Below are 18,563 nucleotides of genomic sequence, written 5' to 3'. Positions count from 1 at the left end.
GATCATAAGCCGTCCTCCAGTGGTAGGTGACTTCAGGAATTCTAATTGCTCTTAATTGCTCGAGAGTTCCTCCCGACCAGACCGTTCCCCCAGAGCAGAGAGGTCCAAGCATCTGTACTACACACAGGACAAAAATAAATAAAAAGGTAGGTGCTTTTAATATTTCCTTTTAAAGCCATTATTAAAAGTTTATTTTCTGTTCATTTAGTGTCAGTATTATGGGGACACCGTCACTGTAGTCAGCCAGAACAATGCTTTAAACTGCCCTCAAGCTCGACCAACGCATGATGGCCAGACCGATAACGGTGAATGTTTACGGGGGTTGTATCGCTGTCTCCACCACTTAACATAGAACAAGTGCCCCGCACAATGTGCCACACGTCGACTAAACTTCAATGTCCTTGTTCAAATAACAGATTGGGCTCAATGGAAGTGAAGGTGTTGGTGGACGGCCTCCCACGCGTGGTGTGTGGCGTTACAGAGGAAACCACATGTCAAGACGTGGTCATAGCGTTGGCTCAAGCCCTGGGTATGTATATCCGTGGCTCTACGTAGTAAAACCATTCATGTTCTGGCATACTGACAACCACAGTATCGTCGTTCTTCCCTGCAGGTCAACCCGGGCGCTACACGTTACAGGAGAAATTTAAAGACTTTGAGCGGTGCATGGCCCCCAACGAATGCCTTCTGGAGACTCTCGAGAAATACGGCGAGCAGGCCAGGGAGGTCCGGCTCACACTGCTCCACAACGGGCCCTCGGCCTGGGACGATATGAGCAGGGCAAAAGTCGGCCGGTACCAGCCCTGCCCGCCATTGAGAAGAAAAGACGCGGGCACCAGAATGCGGCGGTGTAGCGGCTCACTAGGATTGCATCGTCAAAGCTTGCCACCGCTGTCCTGTTCAAGGCAAGAGGCCGAGCAGCGAAAAAAAGAGGACCCGAAAAGGCCTAAAAGAAAGTCTCTGACGTTCATGGAGGAGGCTTGGGATTGGCTGGAGAGTCTGGGCAAAGGGAAGGTCTATAGTACCGCCCGTGACAAGGACAGCAGTAAGAGGACAGATAAAAGGGATCGTGGCTCTTTGGGCGTTTCTTTCACTGTTGACGAAGGTAACTCAGGTCGAAGTAGTAAAAGCAAAGTCAGGGGTCAGAAAAGTCTAAAGTCAGACTTTGATCGTCAAACATCCTGCTGCATGGGAAGTCAGACGAGGGGGAAAGAAAGCAAACGCTTCGAGGCTAAATCAAACGTTTTGTCCAGTTCAAACGACGAGACGACGAAAGACGGTCTAAGAGAAACCATAATACATCAACTCAGCCGTCTGCAGGACTTGCAGGTCCAGATAGCAAACACGGACAGACTGATTTTGGAGCTCGAGGAAAAGCAGGGGGTCGAAAAAGCCCAGCAGGAAGCCCAGCAGAGGACGGTTGAGGAGGAGACAGAGCAGATCAAGTTCTGGGAGAACGAGTTAAAGGCAGAGGAAGGCTACGAGAAAGACTTGCAACGCCAGTTCCTCGAGATGAGGGAAAACGCTGCGGGGTGCAAGGCTAAACTGGAGGATTACAAGCGCAAAATGCAGGGGCTCGATTTCTTCGCCGCTCAAGAAGATACGAAAGCCGGTGCAAACGCTGCCACGGAGGTTTCCACTATCCCAACTGAGGACCTAAATCGGCAGCAATCTGATGTAGATGTCAGCAGGAAGTTCCCGCCCAGAGAGGACTTGAACCCTCCTCACGCTCGAGTTCCTCCCAGCCAGATAAAGGAGCGACGGCCCACGGGGCCCACGGAGCTGAGGGAGTGGTGGACGCGCTGGGCTCAAGCCCAAATCCCTCAATCGCAGACTAAAAAGGCGGCGATTCACCGCTCTGAGCTCACCATCTATCTGGGCGGTACCAAGGCCTAGAATCACATAAACAGAGGTCACAAACATGAAGGCAGTAAATATTAGGGATGCTTCACTGCACACCAATTGTATGCGGTAGCATTTGTATGCAGTTGGCAATGTAATGTTAAACGTATGTTAGAAGTGCTTCCATAAAAGAAAAAGAAATACATTAATGAAAAAAAAGGTTTTAAAAAGGTTTGAGTCTTTTTTGTTGTTGTGTACAGCACTTTTTATATAAACAGAAAACGAAAGATTCACAAACATTACATTTAAATTACATCTGCAGGTATAGGATTCCTCGTCACCGAGTTACCAACCCCTGCACCTCGAGTTCTGAATTATGGAATATATTGTAGCCTACATGCTGCACTCAGAGAGGGAAATCCAAAGCTTCAAGAAGACCGCTTCATCTGTGCATTTTGGAGATTCTGACCAAAATGAGGGAAAACTAACTTTTTATAGTTCACTGTCCCTTGGCCTTAAAAACAGCATCACAATCCCATTAAAAAAATATGGATTGGACGATGCATTTTACGGTTCTCTGTAACTCAAATAACTGCACGTCTCAAGAGAGCTGGTGCAAGTTTAGAGGGGCGGGACTGGACAGAAAGCTTCCATTGAGCTACGTCTCTGGTGAATTTGTAAATTGTGTCATCTGCTGAGAGACCCTAAATGTCTGCAAATGTATTTATTTATGAGGTTATCTCTTGCATGTAAGTGGAGTGTATTGGTCAACATAATAAAATGGTTTTCAGAGCTACTTAGTGCTTGAAGTTCTTTTTTTTTTTAATTCAGTGAAATAAGACAATTACAAAACAGCATGTGATTTTCATAAAACTTTAATTCAATTGTTTCATTCAAGACCATTAACAAAAGTACATGAGAACCTCTGTTCGTGGTTCAAAAGAAACCCCGTGATCTCCAAAATTGAAATAATTTTTTTTTGACAGTAACTTAATGTGCAGAGGCACAAGAGCTCACCCACCATGTCTCCAGCGCTCGACAACTTGTAACCTGATTCTTAATGCTTTTTTTCCCCCTTATTTTCTCTTTTTTCTACTGAATTTCTAATACTTTACCTTTCTCATTCTTTAAGTTAAATTTGTTTTGTTATATCTGAAGTTTCAATGAACTTTCATTAAGCGCAAGAAAAAAAAGAAAAAGAAAAAGAAAAGAGCACACATTACATACAGTATAGTTCAACCCACAGGTTTGGGATGCATATCAGTATTATTTCTACTAGAAAATAAAGCCACCCTTAGATTGTTCTGAATGTTTTGGCGGTTGGCTGAGAACAGAAGATACATCTAATTTTTTGTTTATTCTTTTTTTTAAATTTATTTTGCTTGTAGTTTTTAGGCACCTTATTCTTAATTCAATATTAGCAGATTGAGTTTGAATGGAAAAAAAAAGAAAAAATATGTGCAAGAAAAGAAAAAAGAAAAAAAACAGTATAAAATAACTGCAGAGATAAGATGCCACAAGGAATTCTGCACCTGGGAAAAATTGCTTAGGTGGAGCATGTGAACACCAAAAAGGTTTCTAAAGGCTCCAGTTTGTAAAGTAAATCCCATCAGATCAACTACATTGACGTTCACACACATCACACACACACACACACACACACACACACACCATGCTTTCACTTCAGCTCTTCAATAAAGCGTTTTAAAAACTGCTCAAAAAAACGAGCAGAGAAGAATCTTCAGTTTAAGCTCGCACATGAGAAATATGATCCTCCTTATGGAGGGAACTTTTGCTTTGCTTTATGCGTCTTGTAGGAAAGCATACAATAGTGGAAACTTGACAATAAAACCATTTTAAGTTTCCATGGGTAAAGGAGAAAAAATATGAGAGAGAGAGACAGAAAACAAAAAAACCCGGAGCAGATGCATAAAGACATGAGACACCACCAGGCAAAGTACTGGACAGATAACAGGTGCAGAATTCCAGAAAAAAAACAAAAACAAAAGCAGATTCAAAAGATCGAGACATAGACAGTCACTCTGATTTAGAGGGACGAGACCCTCAGAAACAAATACCTCCGGTACACACTATAATTACTTCTAGGATACATTACACACACACACACGCACGCACACACACACACTCAAAGACCCCATGTACACTGCAGCATGGAACTCTGTATCAAGTACATCATACATGGGAGACAGGGAACTGTGGAATGAGAAAAAGTTCCCTTGCAGGTATCGATGGGGACAAAGATTACACATGCCGATTACCGTGTGTGTGTGTGTGTGTGTGTGTGTGTGTGTGTGTGTGTGTGTGTGTGTGTGTGTGTGTGTGTGTGTGTGTGTGTGTGTGTGTGTGTGTGTGTGTGTGCAAGCATGTGTCAAATCAAATTTCCCTTATCCCCTGCCGTCACACGTTGGGACAGCATCCCACCAATGGCAAACGGGGCGGGGCTGTGTATTGCTCAGTCAATGACGCCGGGCTGGCGAGTCTTGCGCTCCACATTGAAGCCCTGTGAAGAAGAGGAAGGGTGCGCATTAACGTTGCAGTTTGCATAAACGCATTTACGGAATTTTCTCAACAACTTTGCATTTACATTGTTTGATACAAAAATGAGTTCAAGTGGTTTTTGAAATCGGGGCCGGGGCTTGCGGCGCAGACATAAATGCGGCGATAGCGCAGACGCGGTGGTGTACCTTTGAATTGTCGGGACCACGGGGCTGTCTCACGATCACCAGGCGAGGGGCGCTGGCGTCATCCAGGGTGATGCTCTTCAACCGGTTCACCAGTCGATCCGGACGCGGAGTCGCCACCAGTTTAGGCCCCTCGCTGTAACGTCAATCGATGAAGGTTGTATTTATATAACCACATTTAAAAAAAAATAAAAAATCAAAGGCCAATTATAATGAATTGAACCAAATCCAGGTCGTGCAGCGCTCACCTGACTCGGCGCACGTTGCAGGCACTACATTTTCCTGTGCGTTGATTGAGGACGACGGAGAACTCCACCTCATCCCCGGTCTGGAGCTCTAGGCCGTCTTGCACCTCTTTTACATGGAAGAACAGCTTCTTGCTCTCACCCACTTCATATGTGATGAAGCCAAACTACGGGGAGGGGGGGGGGGGGGGGTCAACAAGTCATTTACCAGAGCATAACCTGTGCTGTAGTCACGGTTACTTAAACACTGGAGGTTTGTGATACACGTGATGTGATGAGCTCCACTGAAACCTACCTGGTCTTTGACACACTCCACCATCGCTCTGCGCTGAGGGACCACGTTACAGGCCATCTTCTGTCCAGTTTGGGCTACTGTGCAAACATGGAACTTCACAAGTTCTCCTTTCTGCAGGCAATCGGCTTTGTTTGACATACCCATGATTCCAAAGGGAAAATTCTGGCCTTTAGGTGCACCTTAAAACAATCCAGAAGGGAGGAGGGATGACATCTTATTCCAACCAAAGAAAACACGGTGCTTTAAAAAGGTCTACAAGTGACACCAACCTTCCTCTGTGACTTCAATCAGCCCTTGGTATTCCGTCTGGGAGGGGTCCACACTGCGCAAGGGACGAATGACCTTCCCCATCGTTACCGTCGCACCAACATCCTCGCTAATGCCATTCACTAAAAGTGGAGAACAGTGGACTTTACATACCTTATATATATTTATTTGTAGACACTCCCACCAACAAATGAGACCTATTCAAATCAAACCCCCTTCATACCTGCAGCCACTTTGGTAACCTTCTCAGCACTGACTTTGTTTCCTTTTCCCTTAGAGAGCGTGTACTCCACTGTGTCGCCCAGTTCCAAGTTCTCCAAGTCCCCACACATTTCACTGCAGGGAGAAAAAAACAAAACGTTTACACACCAGGACTCGAATCGGCAGGTCTTTGGATGCCGTTCAGTAAAATGGCGACCAACTCATCCGAAGCCTCTACCTGTAGTGAAAGAAAATCTCCTGGTCGTGATTTGCCGTCTCAATGAAGCCAAAGTTGTCCTTCAGCGTGGCGACAAATCCGAGCAGTCTCTTGGCGTTGGAGGCATTGCGGTTGAGGACCCTAATGGACACTGCGCTCTGCAGGCCAGTGCGCTTCACTTCGTTGATGGAGAACTCCACCTAGAGGACAAACATGTTAATAAGTAACAAACGGGGGAGTTTGAAGAATCTAAAGCACCACTGGCAAACGCAGCCTCAAAAGTTGGGCAATATTAGGAGTTCTACATTGTATTTTTACTCTTCGTACGGCCTCCGTTGGATCTCAAACTAAGTAACTGAGTGCCGTGTCACTGTATACCTTGTCTCCGACCTGTGGGTATCCTCCTCCCTCTAGGTCCTTGTTATGGTACGGCACCGTGAGCTTCACTCCGCAGTCTTCATATGCAATCACTCCTTCCTCGGCCTCCTACAGAGAGGGGCAACAAATTGCATAATGAGCATCACAAAAACACCGCATCCAGCTGGCCCAAAGGCTCACCAACGCTACACCCGCTTCCGTGTCTCAGGTGATTCAGTCGGATGATTTAAAGGTGTGTAGTGTATTAGAAGATGGTGTGCAGACAGCCCACACAAGCTTGTGAGATTCTGGAGCAGCCGAGTTGGTTAGCGCTGGCCGAGTCTACTGAGACAGCTCAGAGTTACGGCCCGCTATGCAGGGCCGCATGATCACCCGTCAGTATTGCAGTTTCACTGGGAACACTTCTGCAGTCTTCGTGTAATATATTCTCCCCTCGGTTATTCGCAGTAATTGCCTGAACCAATCGCGGCATGCAATTTACCGGCATCATCACCGAGAGTACAAATTAAGCTTGCCAGGCTGATTGATCGCGGAAAATTGAGCAAACCATTTTATGGTTCTTAATCTGTTGTTTTGATCATGCTGCAACCAATAATTGTTTTGAGTGCAAACATAAAAAAAAAAAGAAAAGGACCAAGGAGTGAGACGGGAGAAGAAGTTCATTAAATAATGCCGCTTATCATTTAGAAAGGGAAAATTACCGTTGCTTAATAACTGACTGATATATAGATATATATCTATATATAACTAAAAGACAAGCAACAGACGTACTAGAGATTGGGACCACCGTTTCATCTTTAATTGTGCAGCCATACAACTCACTGAAGCAGTGAATCAAAGTTTGAGTGCATGTTTCTACGGGTTAATTGGGGATCAAATACCATGCTGTCAACTAAAGGAGGCAATCGGCGTGCCAGAAGCCTGCAAAGACCAACCTTTTCTACAACTTTAGCCTTGAGAAATAAGAGAAACAGACACTCGTTAGACAACAAGGCAACATTACACTTGCTGCATTATTTGTCAACTGTTCCAAGTCTAGGAATTAAGTAATAATTTCTTAGACTAAATGTTAGTGAAATGCACAGACTGTTGGTGTAAGTCTGACTACATTTGCTTAGAGACTTGAGACTTTAATCATGTGGCTTCATGCACAACATCTCAGTCCTACCTTGTCTTTTTTCTAAACCAACAAGGAGCATGAAGGACCATTGGACGAGAAGAAAAGAGGAAAATTAGAACTAAAACAGAAATTGGAAAGAGGGATGACGTGAAGGACTATGAGGCTATTGTTTTCTTTAAATGCACTGGGTTTGTTTTCACATACCATAATGATTGTCTGAAATTGTGCATTATGGTACCTTTTCCTTGGTCTTGGTGGGGCTGGCGTTCTTGGTGTTGGCTCCCACAACCTCCTTCTCCACGACACCCATGAAGCGCTGCTCAGACTGGGTATGGAAGGACACGGAGCCCTTGGGCAGCTTCTTGATGCGCACCGCGTGGTTCCTCTGAGCCGACAGCATGTCCTGGGGACATCGGGACATTTGACTTAGCTCGCAATTAACAACCCAAATAGTGCCCGATTAAGTAATGAGACAGAATACATACTTTTGTGAAAAGCTTATAAACAGGACCTACGGGCACAACAGTGAACTCCACTTCATCTGAGATGTGCAGCTGGCTTTCCTCCAGGACTTCACTGAAGTGGAAGAACATCCTGGCGTCCCGATCGACGCACTTGATGAAGCCAAAGCCGTCGCGTATAGCCGCGATCACGCCCTGGAAGAAGATAGGCATTCGCTTCAGTTCAAAGAATGTGGACGCCCCCTTCTAATTACATCAGCCATTTTTTACATCTTGACACTACATTATATAAATTGACCTCTATACATTTGTTTCTCTCTAATCCCCACCATTTCACGAGTCTCCTTGGTGAAGTCGAAGGTGTCCGGAAAGATGTCGATGTTGGTGGCCCTCTCCAGTTTGTCCCTGCGGTCGGTGGAGATGTTGAACTGTATGTGGTCTCCCTCCAGAAGGGTCACCTTGGACTTTGTGTCCTTCTCGCCGAACGGCAGCTCCTTGTCATTGAAGCCGATGCGGGAACTGATGCGGCCCGGTAGGGGGTCGTTCTGTGGAGGAAGCATCAAGGACAGATTTTACATTCCTGGTTGGCGGCTCACGGGTTTCCATGCTCGCTTTTACAGCTAAAGACTTCTTGAACGCATCATTCCACTAGCCAGACTTGTGATCTCCTTGCCTGGTTTTTGGTGGGGACCTTGGGGATGACTTTGACGACGGTGCCCTCGAACTGCTCGATGCTGATGTCCTCGAAGATCACCGTCCCCTGGGGGAGCAGCCTCACTTCGGTGGCCACCTCTTTACCCTACGGCCAAGAGAACATGAAACGTGAACAACTGTACTTATACACACACACTCAGCCAGGTCATCAGAGAGTAAGGGGGTATTTCCCGGATGGTGGAGGCCAAAAGCTCGACAACGCCTACGTTTCTGTCCTTGATGGTGAACTCAACATCGTCTCCAGCCTGCAGAGCCTCAAGATCACCCTTGAACTCGCTGTAGTGGAAGAAGATCTCCTTCACCACGTCGGCCCGCTCAATGAACCCAAAGGCCTCCTGAAAAACAATGTGTGGTTCAACATAACGGGTACATCGACCCGAAAACTTGAAATGGGAGAACCTGTCCTCAACAGCACAGAGGGTTACTTCATGGGACCAAAACCAAGGATTGGCAAATGTTGAGGCCAAAGTTACTCCATTTATTTAATTTGAGTCAATATATTATATTTATCTGTGAGGTGGAACTAATAGAATGGAACCAGACATAATAATTTAGCATTTACATATGATGCTGGGCTACCCAACATAAATCTAAAGCAGATCTGTGTGTCTAGGTTGGTAAATCCTCTGTTCAACTGCTTCTCTCAACTGTTTTGGATAGGTTCAGTTGTGTGATTTTACAAAGTCACTAATCCCAAAGATGTAGCCGCACTATGTCTAATCTGCACAACAGGACAGGTCTGTGTAATGATTAGCGGCCCTTACCTTTGTAGCACACACCACACCCTGGCACCTCATTTGCTTTTTCTTCACAAGTTGAATATTACGAGCGCTGACTGCACCGGTGCTGAAATGCGAGAAAGGTTAAATGTAAAAATGGAGTGTAAGCGGGGAATTATTGAGGCGATACCGACGCAGCGTGAGGACTTACTGCTTGTTGGTATCCATGTAAAAGCTGACTTTGTCGCCTGTGTCCAGGTGGAGGTTTCCCTCCACGTCATCAGAGGAGTAGGTAAGGTAGAACACTTCCTGTGGAACGTCACAGCGGTGTTAAAAAGGGTTTGGGACGTAACTTAAATCAGAAAACTTTCACGTTTAAGGAGTTCAAAAGAAACATTTTATCTCTGATCGAATTTGTTCAAATGTTAAGATGCCGTCGATATCGTCTGCCCGCGGAATTCAGTAATGTTTCTGATTACGTTCAGCCTGATGTCAAAAGGTGCGCTTTTGTTTCTCTTGTGTAGCATAAAGCACCAGGCCTGCAACCGCATTACGTTTCTGGAGCACGTCAATCATGCGTTTCAGCACGTAAACACCACTTCCCCGTTTACGAGCAACCCTAATACGCTAGCTGGAGTACTCCTAAAGAAAGCAAGAGTTACTGTTGCATGTATACCGTAGTTGTATACGCGGCTTAGTCGTGTCCATGTAGACACTTCATAGCAACATGGAAGCATGTGCAAGAAGGCATTCAGAAAGAAACCAAGCAAAGCGTGGAGCAAGTCATTCATGTTCTTCAAATCCTCAAGAGGGAAAGGATGACTTTTGACTTACATTAACATTCCATTGACCAAGCACGCTGCTGCATAGAGCTGCCAGTAACGCTTCATTTTCTGCACATTCATCGGTCAACTTTTTCACAGATTAGTCATTCAATCGAAACAATACATTTGAACAGCTTATTTAATTTAAGTTCATGTTATTTTTGACAAACCGGAGGCCATGTCATTGTGTAATGCAGCACAAAACTAAACACGTTGACCCTGAATTCTTCAAGACATAATAAGAGTATCTAGAATATGCTCCCTATATTCTTACAGTACACTTAACCTTGAAGGTAATACAAATTGATAGACTAACATGTCTCTACAAGGCAGCAAAACCGCTCCCTAGTTTGTTTTTTTAGGGGGGGGAGGAGTTCAACTATAGTGCCGCTATAAAAGATCTACGCCAAAAACGTCATCGATAGCGCCGACTAATCGCGGCAGCCCCACTGCGGTAGCCCCATGCCACTTACCCCGTTTCTTTCATAACACACGCTGCCATTGGGCAACTGGCCGGGCGCCGACTTTCCGTCCAAGTGCACCGGGATCGACGAGACAACCTGCGGAGGAGGAGGAGGAAATGACACACGGAGGCCGTTAGCGCACTGCTTTGCCAGCTGTAGGTTGGATATCCATTGAATTTGCAAAGCCCGACTAAAAATAGTTGTGATGGATGAAATGGCTGAATTTCAAAGTAACAGGTAGACAGATTATGTGTGTGCATTTCTAATCTTTAAAAGACCTGTACATGTAAGATCTGTTTGAGAGTTATACTAGTTGTTGTGAGTGTTAACATCTCAAATTAAAAACGCCCACTGGGCAGTTACATTGATTGCTATACTATAACTGTTCTATAGATACTCAGCACCTCCTGCAAACATGCATATCAGCACAACAAGCCAATTTGCAATCAAAATGTTTTCTCAATCTTGATGGGATAGGTTGTTTAAGTTTAAATGCAGCAATAGGAGGCGGGGGATCTAATTTAACAACATCCCCGAGCCGGAGAAAACAAAACACAACACAATGGGCCATATAAAATGTTCAATTGACAGACAACGACAGAACCAAAAATAAAATGGTGTTTCTTAACTGGATGAATATAACCATGCAGCACAGTAAAGGGATAGGCGTGCACGTCTGGCCCCACCTGGCCCGAGATGCGCTCCTCTGGCAGCACCTCTGGCTTTATCTTTAGCAGCTTCACTGCTATGGGCTTGCCAGTGCGCCTGTCAGAGGATACCTCAAACTCTACATCATCTGGGGACAGAGAAGCAGGAGAAAAACCAAACACTTTAGCACATTTCTGTTTCAAGTTAGGCATTTATTATTGTGTCACAAGTCCAAGGCCTCTCACCTCCTATTTTAAGCTCCTGCAGGTTGCCATTGTACTGGGAGCAGTGGAAGAAGAGACGGGCCTGACGTTCGGAGCACTGGATGAACCCGTACGACGTCAGGAGCTTCTCCACCACGCCAGTCTCTCGGATGCCGGGCCCCGTGCCGTTGGCATACGCAGTGTGCCCATTGCTGTGGAGCATGCCTGGGTCAAAACTCATCTGGGCGGGGAGAGGAGAAGCAAGTGTTAGATCAACATGAAGCAGACATAAAAAAAAAAAAAAAGGAGTTTGCAGTTTAATGCAGTGTTTGATGCCAACCTTAAAAAATAAGATAAAAAATAAACACTTCAGACATGCAGGTACAGCAAACTTCAAGAGGAAGTGTGGGGGGGGGGGGGGGGGGGAGCAATAGGAAAGCGACATCTGAGTCTATCTGGCCATCAACAGAGGGGAGCACACATTCTTAACGCCTAGATTGAATTTCAGAATCATTTATACCATTCACTGGAAAAAAACAAACAGCAACAGGGCGTGGCACTTCCTGGTTCTGTTACAAGTGCCATGCACTTAAAATTCACTCAATACGTCATGTGATTTTTAGGGCCTAATCACCAACGAAGCATTTCATGCAATTCTGGTTAGACAGACAAGACGTTCAAAAACTGCTCACCTGTCCTCTACCAACCAACCAACCAGAGATCATACCGGAGCGTCAATTAAAAAGCTGCCAAAACACCCTGGTTAACCTCTCCACGCAACTACAAACCATGCTGTTAGCGAAAGTCACACGACACAACGGCAGCTCACGGAGCCGTTAAAAGTCAGCGCGGGCACCGCCGGACATGCCCTCTTACTGATCTCTGATACAAGGGGGTCCGCTTGTGTTTTTTACTTCCTGGGTGGGGGCGGCAAGAGACAGAGGAGGAACGGGGGATGGGCACGGGACCAGCAGAAGTAGACTGGGTAGAGTCGGTGTTGCGAGCCACCGGGGGTTCGGAGGAGCCCCTCTCCATTTCTGTCACTGGGGATAGGACTTGGATATGCTGTTGGGAGGAGGCAACAGCTTTCACAAGGAGCATCGTCACACGCTTCCCCAGATATCACAAGTGGTTTAGTTAGTACGCCGTTATCCAGCATCATGTTATGAAATACTTCTGCTTGAGCTCGCTGATCTGATGTTATTTCAGACATACCACCAGTACCCAATGTACCAACTATTTGAGGCCCGACGTGTATACATTTCGCAATATACTACACGACGATTTCTCAGATGCCATTTTAGTATATACAAGCTCATCACAACCACCAATACTCTAATCCTGACATCAAAATACCAAGCCGTAAGAAAACCGCACAGCCTCTACGCAACAATGGATCTGCAACCGAGACCGTCTCACATTTACGGCACCCATCGATGGCACTAACCAGTAGTTGAAAATGCTAGCGTATCCAGACAGGAGGACTCGACAGAGAAGGCAGACTAAACTAAAAAAAACAAAAAGAAGATCTTTGCACAGCCAGTTAAGGTGAAGTGGTTCGAGTGGAGTGCAATGAATGGAACTAAAAGGTCGAGTGAAGTAAAACTACTGAAAGATGGAGGACCGGAAAATGCAAATGTGGGGTCAAACAGTCTACAGTGGATAGAGTTGGTGATGGGTTATGAGGGGGGGGGGGGGGTCCCAGAGCAGCCTCTTCTGTCAGGCCCTGTACTGCCCTACTCTTAACAGAAGGCATCAAATAATATGGAGGTCTTTCACGCTTCAATGCCCTTAAAAACAGGACATTAAAAAGACCGGAGTACACGGGCCGCATGCCTGAGCATTTGGTTTTGGATGCCCGTGCAGAGATTACTCTCAATCGAAATTTTAAAAACCCCAGAGTTCAATTCTGATGGGTAAGTGCCCATTTCATTTATTTGTCTTTAACTAGCCAGACTAACCTTTTACCATTGTGACGCAAAAATCAAAAAAGGCTCTTCAGGCCTTGTGAAAAGGACCACATTTCTAGGGTCTGAACCAGCAGATCACCCCTCACCCTGCAACAATACAGCTGACAAGAGGCTAGTCTCTGGAGCCCGGAAAAGGATGGAGGAGGTTAGGCCATTCACAGCAGAGAGATGCAGGGCAAGGTGGGTGGATGGGTGCTCGATGGGGGTGGGGCACGTAGAAAAGGAGGTGGGAAGGTGGAACTTACGGATCGGCCATATGGCGACAGGCTGAGTCCGACGGGGGAGGTGCTGCTCAGGTCAGCGCTAACGAACGCGGTGGGTGGCGACGCAGGCAAGGTAAACTCAACAAAGCCTTTCCAGGGGCTGCCCATATTTTCCCATAAACTCGGACCGAACTTGCTTGAGCACTTGCTGAACTTGATTTCTTGTTTGAATGTTTGTTTGTTTTTGCTTTGCTGTTAAGCACTATTTTTTTTTTTTTATGTAACCACCCAATGATACACCGCTGGATGTCTGCAAGGGTGAAGAGAGGAACAAACATAACGGGTAAGGCAGATAAGTCAGCCAGTTTGCCAAGTGTCACAAACAAAAACAAAAAAAAATAGCTGTGGGCTTTTATCCCCAAGGGAGGAGTTGGAAAAAATATATGAAAATTCAGAGAAGGATAGGACTTTAAAACGACAATAGGAGGGGGAAAAGAAAAAAGGTGCGGGCTGGGTGTGGGGAGGCAATCAAATAATTGTCACACTAAATAAAAAAATAAATGACAGTTCAACTGTTTGGAGGTGGAGGTTCAGTCCAGCTGGGTAAAGTTTTAACAGCCATCTCGAGCAAATAGCAATGTGGAGGTCACTGACTTATCAAACTTTCAACTCGGTATTACAAATCACAGTGAACGATAAATCCGTCTCTGTGGTTGACGGTGTGCCAACCAGTGTATCCATTTGAACATTGAGAACCCCAAACTATAATTGTTGAGGCCACAAATCCAGATACAGTTTAGATCAAAAGCAATTTAGCGGCACGCGTGTTTGTTTGCTACAACAACGTCCAACTTTGACAAAAGAAGACAAGCGCGCTGTTATTCGGTTCAGTGACAAAAAACAGAATACAAGCTCTGCATTGCTGCCGAAAATGAGCACAGCTGGCCAAACTAAAATCAGAATTGAGAGTGGTTCCCAATCTGTATATTACGGTAATACGCACAAAGTGGGAATTTACCAATTCCACCCAACAAGCGCTTTTAATTTTGTGTGCGTGTGTGTGTGGGGGGGGGGGGGATCATTCAAAACATGACAAATGAAATCATAAGTTGACTAAACAATTTAAAAAGTATTATTGTTGTTAACATAATAGGTCTCATGTTATGAAGGGAACACCAAACTGAGACCCACCTTTATTCGTCGTCTTGATTCTTGTAATTCTCAGGATCTCGTTGACTAGGCAGTTCCGGCAGATCTCCTCACGCACACAGTTGAACGAACACACACACACAACACACACACACACGCACGCACACACACTTGTTACAGGTTTCTGGCACAAGTTCTAGATGGTTGCATAAAGCGAAAGAAAGGGGGAGAAATCTAGCGCCAAAAAAACAAAAACAAAAAGGCAAAGGCAGGTGCAATAACACTGCTTAGAAAAAAAATGACAGTGAAAACAGTGAGAGGAGTAAAGAAAAGGGGAGAGATAGGAGAGGAAACTATGGGGGGAAAATAAAACTAGCAGATAGCAGCCCACTCCACACCCCGGTGGTGAGTCGGTGGTGTGGTGAGGATGAGGAGGGCTAGGAGCAGCGTTGGGACGTGTGCTTTGTCAAAGCTGTTGAGTAGGCACAAACTTCTGGTTTCAGATCAGTTAAGTCTTCTCAGAATATGCTTGGGCGCAGGATTGCTTCTCTTCGAGGTTTCAATTGGGCTGACGTGCGTCTTCTTTGGTCGTTTCAGGATTTGGTTGCTTCTTCGTGTGTTTTTTTTTTTTTTTTAAACCCTTGAAGTGATCCGTTGTTTTTCTATGCGTCTTCTGTGTTGCAACTTTTGCTTGTTTTCGGGACGGTTTGTCTTCGGTTTCCTTGTGGTGATCTGAACTTGAAGCAGTTGCGGATGGTACAAAAATTCAGTTCCGTTTCACTTCATACTGTTGGGGGGGGGTAAAAGAAGATTTGGTTAGCCGAGCAGAATTTCCACGTCACTTTGTTGATTAACAACAACTTTACAGATCAAACTGTTAGGGTTAACGCAAAAGACTAAAGTCCAGAGGGCGCCAAGTGTCCAACTAATAAAAAAACAATGAGGACCAGTGGCTTGAAGATATTTTTGAGAATACTAGAGTCTTTGCCCCCAGACTCATAAGAATAAAAAAGTCCCACAATGCCGGCTAGCTGACTGGCAAGCGGGAGCTGTGGATCAACAAGTCAGTTTGTGCATACCTTTCAGTTCAGGCCATGACATTTATGGCACCATTTCTGACCAGGGCCCTCCGTTGAAAACCAACCAAGATGAATTCAATTTGTGCGTGTGTACCGTGTTGTATGAATTTTGTTCGACACGCAGCAAGTTAGAGCAGAGTGTTGTTGACCTAAATACACAGCTTTGAAAACAAGCTGGGTGAGCCAAGCGAGGACACATGATATATATATATTCTGCCGTGACTGTGTCGCAATGGCTCCCATCTCACAAACTTCCCAAAAAGTACAAGTATAATGTTGTAAAACTGCGTAAATGGGACTCCCAACAGGAGAAAAGGGGCCTTTTCTATTGTTAAATAGGTGCCTCCTTGATATTTATATCCAAATGTCATATCGGGACTAACAAGCAAAGCACCATTTGTGTTGTGTTGCATTGTTTACACGGCTTGGGTGAAAAGTAGACCCAGTGGGACTACAGCCATACAATACAGTGATAGCACAAATAAAGAAGTCAGTTATCACATGATGGATTGGTTAAGTGGGTTAAAGGTTATGAGCAGCGAATATGAACGACTGTTCAGTGAAAACAACCTTGGGGGAGATGGTTCCTCTGCTTGCTTTTGGTGACGCAGTAACAGAAGAAAAGAAAAAAAACAGTCCACCCACTAAACAACCAGTACCGATTGGCCGGCAGCACCTTCTAATGAGCACGAGGAATACGGATACGGTTGATTTCGGTAATCATTAAACAACAAAGAGTGGGGCCCGTACAGGCTGCCACAGTCACGACGAAGGGGCTAATAAACCCACGACAACGTCTCCGGTCTCGCTCACTTTAACAGCTCTGGGCCCGAACAACAACCGCCCTGACGGTACCAGCCATGTGACTTCCGAGTACTCCGCCATACTCAGCTGGAGCTGCAAACATGGCCGTGTCCAACACGTTGCAGCACGAAACGCTATCGAGAAACGTCACATCTAAGCTAGCTTTATGTCCAACTCTAAACGATGTGCCTGAACAATCGAAGACGGACCGCGTCTCGCCATTTTACCGCTTGCTAGTCAAACTAACGCACACGGTGACAGTCGAGTAAGTCAAATAAAACAAAGATCACATCATCTTAATGACCTTGCGTGGTCAAACACAACCAGACAGAGTAGCACCCCCGCTGATGCTAACGTTGTAAACAGCCATTATACTCCGGGCGTTTCCGACTTTTACACGTAAATGAATTAACTGCGACATTGTCATTACGCCACAAGTTAGCTCAAATAGTTAGCATATCTGATGTTTTTCTGGCATTTTGGGGGGGGGGGGGGGGTATAATCACGAGTACGTGGCATAGCTTGGAGTCTCAGCATAAAGTTAGCGGAAAGTAAAATAACACAATTGTGTTGTTATTGTGCCCCGAGACAAGCATACCAAACTCCACCAAAAATAACAACGTGTTCAACGGTTTGCCGTTTATTCTGAAATGCGTACACTTAGTAGAAACATATGAGGCTTGCAAAAACAATTCAACACCCGTGTTTTACACGTAATTCGTGTTTTTAAATAAAAATATATTCTGTAGATATGGGTAACGCGGTGCTTTCCCCCCCGACAACGGGTATTTTGATAGAAATGTGATTTAACAGACAATTTATAGTTGAGAACGGTCGATACTGAAGTGACGCCGAAGCACAGACGGGACCTTAACCAATTATGTTAGTCATCACAAGGGCCATGTAAACTTATAACTAGCTCACCACGGTATAAATACATTGTCCGTAGTGTTAATTAACGTTAACAGAGTGTATTCTGTACATACACCGAGATAACGGCAAGCTTACGGCACGAGGATGGAACAACAAAGAAACTATGGCGAAGGATCGCACTCGATTCTGCTCGATTACCGCGTCTGTCACCGATGTTTAACACATCCACTTCACTAAGGCGGTGCCTCTTTTGTAATGTTACAAGATTTTAGATACATATAGTGGTTTATGTGTCTCGTGAACAATGTCGCGAGGCCGTTCACAATGCTAGGTGGCTAACAGCGGTTAGCTAGCTCGGTCCTTGTGTGTGGTGATTTATGGGGAGGAGAAACACGGCTGCCCCCACCCAGGCCCGAGTCTGCGTATGACTAAAAGCTGGATAACCCGTTCAATTTGGAAGACCCACTGGATAAAAAATATAAATGTCTTACTGACACAACTTAAACGAATGTTTGAAATGTTCAATAAAACAGAATAATGAATAAAAACTCACCCCAACAGCTTTCAGCACTGTCACCAGCGCCGCTAGAAGCAGCACGGCACATTACGTAGTGATTAGGGACGCAGTTATCGCGATATTTGACAACGTGAGGGCGCTCAAAGAGCCTGAGAAGAGAGAGGGGCCACTGCCGCGGAGCTGCTGATAAATAACCCCGATTGCGGTTCCGAAATGTCCAGGACTAGGCATTTTATCAAACTGGGCTAGAAAGAAGATATATACGAGCCGTGTCACTGGAAATAGAGTTTCTGAGGCCACACGTTGCAGGTTGGGGGAGTGTTCAAGAATCAAATCGATTGGGAAATGTTACAGTGTACCATCGGGCACTTTTTATGTCACTCAAATGTTATTTGAGGCCGCGATACTTCTCATTTCAATTATTTACTCCTTTGATGATGACTTTAAACTCTTAAATAGCTGAAATCAAATATATTTGAATAATATTCAAATCTCCAACAACATAAGAAACATTGGAAAGTTTTATAAAACACCAAGTAGAACAAAACACTCATGGAAGTTCTCTGTGGCGAGAACGTATAGATGATCCAATAATAACAGACCATATTAGTTTGTTAGATATGCCTGGGCGATTTCAAAAGGAATATTTGAAACACAATCTATTTTTA

General features: G+C 45.1%; 2 protein-coding genes across 9 annotated transcripts; one reads left to right on the top strand and one right to left on the bottom strand.

Moving 5' to 3' along the window:
• Positions 1 to 426: 426 nt before the first annotated feature.
• Positions 427 to 1,896, top strand: rassf11 (Ras association domain family member 11; the record flags this gene model as incomplete). Its single annotated transcript, XM_079176913.1, has 2 exons — positions 427 to 529; positions 614 to 1,896. The coding sequence occupies 2 exons, from the start codon at positions 427 to 429 to the stop codon at positions 1,894 to 1,896; spliced, it is 1,386 nt and encodes a 461-aa protein (XP_079033039.1).
• An 805-nt stretch (positions 1,897 to 2,701) lies between these two features.
• csde1 (cold shock domain containing E1, RNA-binding) lies at positions 2,702 to 17,988 on the bottom strand. Of its 8 annotated transcripts, none has more exons than XM_079173687.1 (22): positions 17,932 to 17,988; positions 14,665 to 15,409; positions 13,516 to 13,783; positions 12,177 to 12,365; positions 11,343 to 11,541; positions 11,079 to 11,245; positions 10,459 to 10,545; positions 9,373 to 9,470; positions 9,207 to 9,288; positions 8,649 to 8,777; positions 8,402 to 8,527; positions 8,058 to 8,273; positions 7,753 to 7,923; positions 7,506 to 7,670; positions 6,148 to 6,255; positions 5,791 to 5,969; positions 5,575 to 5,687; positions 5,354 to 5,473; positions 5,085 to 5,263; positions 4,793 to 4,956; positions 4,548 to 4,680; positions 2,702 to 4,363 (listed from the first exon to the last, which is right to left on the bottom strand). In XM_079173687.1, exons 3-22 carry the CDS (start codon positions 13,639 to 13,641, stop codon positions 4,316 to 4,318), a joined length of 2,799 nt encoding a protein of 932 aa, XP_079029813.1. In that variant the 5' UTR covers positions 13,642 to 13,783; positions 14,665 to 15,409; positions 17,932 to 17,988; the 3' UTR covers positions 2,702 to 4,315. The 8 variants fall into 8 exon arrangements, with proteins under 8 accessions (XP_079029813.1, XP_079029814.1, XP_079029815.1 ...); XM_079173688.1 differs by having other exon boundaries at positions 7,783 to 7,923; XM_079173689.1 differs by having other exon boundaries at positions 11,136 to 11,245.
• Positions 17,989 to 18,563: the final 575 nt, after the last annotated feature.

This window comes from Pholis gunnellus (genome assembly GCF_910591455.1).
Source record: "Pholis gunnellus genome assembly, chromosome: 2".
In the NCBI taxonomy this organism is placed as follows: domain Eukaryota; kingdom Metazoa; phylum Chordata; class Actinopteri; order Perciformes; family Pholidae; genus Pholis; species Pholis gunnellus.
The sequence above is the reverse complement of the archived record's forward strand: the minus strand, read 5'-3'. Positions and strand labels throughout refer to the sequence as shown.